This window comes from Dipodomys ordii, unplaced genomic scaffold, assembly GCF_000151885.1.
Source record: "Dipodomys ordii isolate 6190 unplaced genomic scaffold, Dord_2.0 Scaffold9492, whole genome shotgun sequence".
NCBI classification, from domain to species: Eukaryota; Metazoa; Chordata; class Mammalia; order Rodentia; family Heteromyidae; genus Dipodomys; species Dipodomys ordii.
Window position 1 is genome coordinate 481 of NW_012276704.1, and position 6,492 is coordinate 6,972.

Genomic DNA, 6,492 nt, shown 5'->3' on the forward strand with positions numbered 1-6,492 from the left:
CAAAACCAGGGTGTGGTGGTTCATGCTAGGACCACAGTTCAAGGTCAGCGGGACCAAGAAAGTTTGCAAGATCCCTATCTCAGTCAAACAGCACAGTGGTATCTGTGATGCCTGGAGTTCCAGTTAAACAAGAGTGTAAACAAGAGGATCATCATCCCGGCAGTGGTAGGACACCTGATCCCAAAAATAACTAGGGCAAAAAGGGGTTGGAAGCAGGATTTAAGTGGTATAGTACCTGCCTAACAAACATGAGACCCTGAGTTCAAATCCCAGTACCGCCAAAACAAGCTCTTTTTACCCCAATCCCCACCATTTCCCCACTGAGAGCCCTGCTTTTCTTACAGCAAAGAAGAATGAAGGTACTCCTCCCCTCACCCCTGCCCCACCTTTTTGTGCCAATATTAGGGCTTGACTCGGGCCTGGGGGCTATCCCCCCCTTTTTTTTTTGGTCAGTAGTAAGTCTTGACCTCTACCTGGGCTGGCAGGACGAAGGGAACCAGAGCTTCCGCCAAGCCCCGTCTCAGGGCTGGTGAGAAGAGGGAAGGCAGAAAGCCAAAGCAGCCGCCTGTGCACAGCACACCTCCGAGGGGCGGGGCCCCAGGCCGGCCCTGCCGCCCTCTGGGATCCCCCCATGCCCACCAGCCTGCTGCTTCCCCCACTCACCTTCGGGGGCTTTGTCAACCGTGTACCAGAGCTTGAAGCGAGCTGAGTGCTCGTTCCTCAGTTCCTCCAGCTCCGGCCGCAGCAGGATGTCCTTCTCAGTCTGCAGGGGAGGGGACAGGCCATGCGATCAGCAAACAGACGATCAGCAAACGGACTCGAGCCCAGCGGTGGTCACCATGCCCATGGGCCACAATCGATTGGTCGCAGGAGACGGCGGCCACGGCTGGCCAGCCCTGCTGACACTGCCTACGTATGGCACACTTCAAAGCTGGGGCCTCTGCGAGGCTCCCGAGAACTGGGGCCTGAGAACTTCCTGACTGGGGAGAGCACACAGCACAGCCAGGAGAGGACAGGCAGAAAAACCGGAAGATGCAGGTGCTCACCAGGGCCGGGTGAGGCCTGGCGTCGAAGTCCAGGGAGTGCAGCCCACCCTCCCCCCAGCTCTCCACTGCCCACAGGTCGCAGGCCAGGTCACCCCTTCCTGGACACCTGCTCTGTAGCCCAGGCGGCCTGGGACTCCTGTTCTTCCTTGCTTTAGCATCCTGAGAGCCGGGATTACAGGTATGTATGACCATACCTGGCTCACCTGGTACTAATAAAGCTTTGATCTATTTAAACATTAAAGTTGGGCGCTCGCTAGTGACTCATACCTATAATCCTAGCTACTCAAGGGGCTGAGACTTGGGGATAGCAACTTGAAGCTAGCCTGGGGAGAAAAAAGTCCATCAGACTCTAATTTCCTATTAACTAGCAAAAAGATAGAAGTGGACATGTGACTCAAGTGGGAGAGCACCAGCCTTCAGCACAAAGCCAAGTGACAGTGGCCGGTCCCTGAGCTTAAGCCAGTACTGACACAAAAGTTATCATAAGGGGCAGCGGGAGCTGCTTAGAGATCCAGGGTGTGGAGGCATCCTGACCAGGTGAGGGCATCTGAGGGTCTCTGGACTCAGCCTCCAGGACTAATGTCCACTCACCCGCCCCCTCCCCCAAGCAGTTCTTTCCTCCTGGTGGAGGGAGGGAGCCTGCCTCTGTGCTGGGGACCAGGGACCTCCCCGGGGGCTGAGCACCTGACAGATGGCTGAACCATGTCTGACCAGGGCCTGCGCCCTATTGGGCAACGTGGTGAAGGGGGGCGGGCAGCAGCTTCCCCAATGAGACCTCACTATCAGATTCACATATTCAGTCACAAAATCCTGAACCGGAAAAAGCCCTTGTGACACCCGGCCACCGGCTTGTTCAGAGGTGGGGTGCCGCCCGCGGGGTACAGCTCCGCGTTTCACGCAGCAGGCTGGCAGAGAGTCCTGGGCTTGGAGTGCAGAGAAAGTTCAGCACACCAGCCACGCCTCATTCCTGCCACCTGGCATCGCCACTGTGCTGTGAAGACCCTGTCCACTCACCTGGTTGGCAAAGAGCAGGTGGCACACGGTGTGGTCATCCGGGTCCTTCATGATGGCACGGATCACCTGCAGCATTGGCGTGATGCCTGCAAAAGGGGCCCGGGCATCCCGTGAGCACTTGTGACCAGCCCCCTCACGGGCCAGTGCTAGGATACAGGGCCCTGGGCCCTGGGCCTGCAACAACCTGCCTGACCAGACCTCACGGGCTCGGCCTTACCTGTGCCCCCTGCGATCATGCCCACAGACTTCACCGTCGTGATGACGGGGTTGGACTTCTTGTCTGGACGAATGGCAAACTTCCCTGAAGGATGAAGAGGGGTGAGACGGCACCCAGACACGCTTTGCTGGGGCCTGCAGGTCCCAGGAAGGTAGGGGACCTGGGACCCCACAAAGAGCCACTGGGGCGAGGGGGTGGTGAGCAACAGCTCCTCTCAGGCCCTCTGCCTGTATCAGGCACTGAGCTGCTGGGTGAGGGCTCTGTGGGGTGCGTGAGGGGCTCCCAAGAGTGGCTGATCAGCAACCCTGGGGTGGGTGAGCCCCAGAGGGCAGAAGGGGAGACCGAGGCTTGAGAGAACAGAGCAGGTTCGGGCAGGTGGACACCTGGGGTGCCAGCTCTCCAGTCTTGGGGACCCCCACCCGGGTCACCTTTGCCCTGGTAGACCAGCAGCCCGTTGGGGCCCCGGAACTCAATGGTGTCACCCAGCTTCATGTTCTCTAGGTACTGTGACATCTTCCCTCCGGCCGGGAACTTGGGGTGCGTGTCCTTGAAATAAACCTGCGAGGAGACACACGTTCCGGCCTCATCCCTGGCACGGGTCTGAGGCAAGCCCTGACCACAGTGGCAGGCTGCGCGTGGCCTTGTCCACGGCACCCCACAGTCCACATCCTGCCCCCCACAACTTGGCACTCACGACGCCTCTCAAACAGAACCCTCCTGGAGCAACAAGAAGCCAGCCAGAGGGCTCAGTGGGCACAGACGCCCCAGACTCAGCTCAGGGACCCACAAGGGAGTTAGCGCAGCAGAGGCCCTGGCGGGGCCCAGCCATATCCCCGGGGGTGCTCAGGGCTTTGCATTTTGTGTGGCTGTCAAATCCCCCCTCTAGCCAGGCACCGGCGGCTCACGCCTGTAATCGTAGCTACTCAGGAGGCTGAGATCTGAGGATCCTGCCCTGGCAGGAAAGTCTGTGAGACTCTTATCTCCAACTAACCACCAGAAAACTGGAAGTGGTACTGTGGTTCAAGCGGTAGAGCACCTGCCTTGAGCTGAAGAGCTGAGCGACAGTGCCCAGGCTCAGGGTTCAAACCCCAAGACCAACAAAAAATAAAATCTCGGTGGCTCAGTGGTAGAGTGCTTGCCTTGCATGCATATGGCCCTGGGTTTGATTCCTGAGCATCACATGAGCAGAAAAATTGGAAGTGGTGCTGTGGCTCAAGTGGTAGAGCACTAGCCTTGAGCTGAAGAGCTGAGGGACAGCGCCCAGGCCCAGAGTGCAGGCCCCATGACCGACAAAATATAAAATAAAATAAAATAAAAACATAAAATCTCCCTTCTTGGAACAGCTCCCTTCCCATCCCGGGGGTGCCGCCCTGGGAAGGGAGTGGGCCTCTGACCCCACCGCCCGCGGAGATGGGGAGACAGGGCAGCTGCACCCTGCCCAGGGCTGGGCTGGCTTCTCTGGAGGGGGGACGGGGACAGAGGCTGGCTGGGAGGGGCAGTGCCGACCCTCAGGTAGGGGGTCCCTGGCCACAGCACAGGGAGGGGTATGGTCATGTGTTTCCCCCTGTGTCCCCCCCACCCCGTTCCCTCTGGGTGGCTGGTGGCTTTGACACCCACAGATGCTGTGTCCCTCACCATCTCCTCTTTGCTTCTGGACAAGGTGCCAGGCCAGGCCGTGGCTGCCAAGGCCCAGATGGCCTTGCTGACCGCTCCTTCCTCCTGCCCACCCCTCTAGGTGCCCTCTGGGCCTTCACGCCTCTTCCCTTCACCTGCTGATGCCTGCTCGGGCCTCACCTTGCTTCCTGGGCATGCCTCACATACCCCACCCCCACCCGCCTCCCCGCCCCAGCCCTGGGGACTCACTGTTAGCCAGTGAGCTCCCTTCCCGTGCTTAGCACGCTCCTTCCCCGCTCTACAGCTTGGCACGCTCCCTTCCTAGGCAACACTAGGTCCATGTAGTAAAGGCAGCAAATAATCAGGCTCCAGCCCCCTTTGCCTTGGGATGGCACTCCTCTGGGCAGCTGCCACCCTATAAGGCAGCAAGAGCCCCTTAGAGCGACCTTCAGGTCTGGGCAGCTGCAGGGCTCCATATCTACTACTCGGGCAGCAGCCATCAATCCTAGTCCACCATGATGAAGCCCCTGGCCGTCACCTCCACACCGGGGTCTCCACTCCTAGCCTCTCCTAGCTTCAGTAGGGTACACAGTCACCTCAGACAATAGCCGGGGCTGCTCCTCACTCCTCTCTTGTGGGAAGGGTCTTGCCGGCTCCCTCACCAGCAATCAACCTTTTCTTTATTCATTGTACCTGGATGTCTGCGTGGCGAAGTTGAATACGCTCTAACCCTCACCTTGACCACCAGGTCCACGAAGCCCTTGTCATCATCACTGGAGACCGGGGTGTAGGGCCGGATGACCAGGTTCCCGTCAATGCGAGTAGAGAGATAGATGTGCTGGCCTGTGGGGTGCAGCAGGGTCACTGCAGGGTCTGCTCCCCAACCGCCTCCCACGGGGGGGGGAACCCCCACATGTCCCAGCACTTGACCTCGGACGTGCAGGTGCCACCAGCGGGGACCTGGGGCCTTCCCCATCTAGTGGAGGCCACCGTTCAAGGCCTCCTCCTCCCCCACTCTGCCCACCTCTCTGGCCTGGCTGGTGGCGGGGGTGGGGTGGGGAGGGGGGGGAGAACAGGACTCACCGATGGGGAGGCCCAGGATGTGCTGGGGGGAGGGCAGCGCGAAGCGGAAGCGCCGAGTGTCGTGGCTGAGGATCTGCAGGGAGGAGGCCAGAGCTGTTGAGAGCTCACGGGGTGGGGGTCGGGGGCCACCCCACCCCATGCCCCCCACCCCCCGTGTTCCACGGGAAATGAGGCTGCTGGCATGCAGGGGTGCACGCCCCCACGTATCTGAGGAGCAGCGACCCCATCCACAGTCCCAGGATGAGAAGAGTCCAGACATCCTAGAAAGGGGGGGAGGGGGCAGCTCGGCCCTCAGCATGGACAGGCGTTCAATGGGACAGAGCTGAGACAAGGCCACACCTGACTAGGCCCTAGCCAGGAGAGAAAGTTCTGGAAGCCTCTGTACTTGGAATTCCTTGACAAGTGGGCTGCGGGCTCACTGCCACCTTGGAAAGCCCACATCTGGCCAGAGGCCAGTGCCCACGGCCAGGCCTCCTCCCTGCCCAGGCTGGTACAAGTGTGGTCAGCAGGTAGACCCTGGAGCCGTGCGACAGGCCCTGTACAGCGAGCGACCAGAGCCAGGACCAGCACCAGCGCCCTGACTGCTGCTACCAGCCTGGCCAGGAGACAGGCGGGCGCTGGAGACCTTGCTCACACATAAGCCAAGACCCACAGACAGGCAGAAGAGCACGAGCTGGAGAGTCCCCTCTGCAGCACACAGCGGCTGCCATGCAGGGTGACTGGAAGTTCCGGAGGCTGTGATGGAGCGGAGGTAGTGCCCGGGAGGCCCTGACTTGCAGTGGCCATTTCCCCCATGACCCAGGCCTCTGGCTGCCTCCCCAGAACCTTTGTGCTAGCGGCAGACAAAGCATCAAGGCCCCAGGAGCAGAGTCCAGGACTATTGATCGGTCCTGTGGATCAAGGTCGGACACTCGCTATCAGACATTTTCGGAAGACCAGAAAGGAGGGACGGTGCTGCAAGCCAGGAGGCCCTGGCAGGCGCCCCGGGGAGCCCGGCTGCTGGCCCGGACCAGCTAGCACCAGGCCTCTGTGGGGACAGTGGCGGGCTTCAGGTGTGCACACCCCTGCCCCCGTGTGCATGTGCGACGCGGAAGCGGACCTGGCGCGGCTGGGCTCCCTCCGCGGGCCTCGGAGCGCCGCAGTGGTAGGATGGGGGAGGGGCCACTCACATTACACAAATGAATTTTTTTTTGGCCAGACCTGGGGCTTGAACTCAGGGCTGGGGCACTGTCTCTAAGCTTCTTCTTCTTTTTTTTTTTGGTTGGTCATGGGGCTTGAACTCTGGCCTTGGTCACTGTCCCTGAACTCTTCAGCTCAAGGTGAGCACTCTACCACTTGAGCCACAGCAACACTTCAGTTTTCTGGTGGTTTACTGAAGATAAGAGTCTCACGGCCTTGAGCTGAAGAGCTGAGGGACAGCGTCCAGGCCCAGAGTTCAAGCCCCACGACCGACAAAAAAAAAAAAAAAGAGTCTCACGGACTTTCCTGCTCAGACTGGCTTTGAACCGCGATCCTCAG

The 6,492-nt window shown here is 60.0% G+C and overlaps 1 protein-coding gene across 1 annotated transcript; it reads right to left on the reverse strand.

The window, feature by feature from the left end:
* Positions 1 to 580: 580 nt before the first annotated feature.
* Positions 581 to 5,106, reverse strand: LOC106002389 (NADH-cytochrome b5 reductase 3; the record flags this gene model as incomplete). Its single annotated transcript, XM_013037277.1, has 6 exons — positions 581 to 763; positions 2,061 to 2,146; positions 2,278 to 2,361; positions 2,706 to 2,835; positions 4,628 to 4,734; positions 4,975 to 5,106. Coding segments are annotated over 6 exons (722 nt in total), but the record flags the coding sequence as incomplete, so codon positions are not given.
* Between the last annotated feature and the right edge of the window lie 1,386 nt (positions 5,107 to 6,492).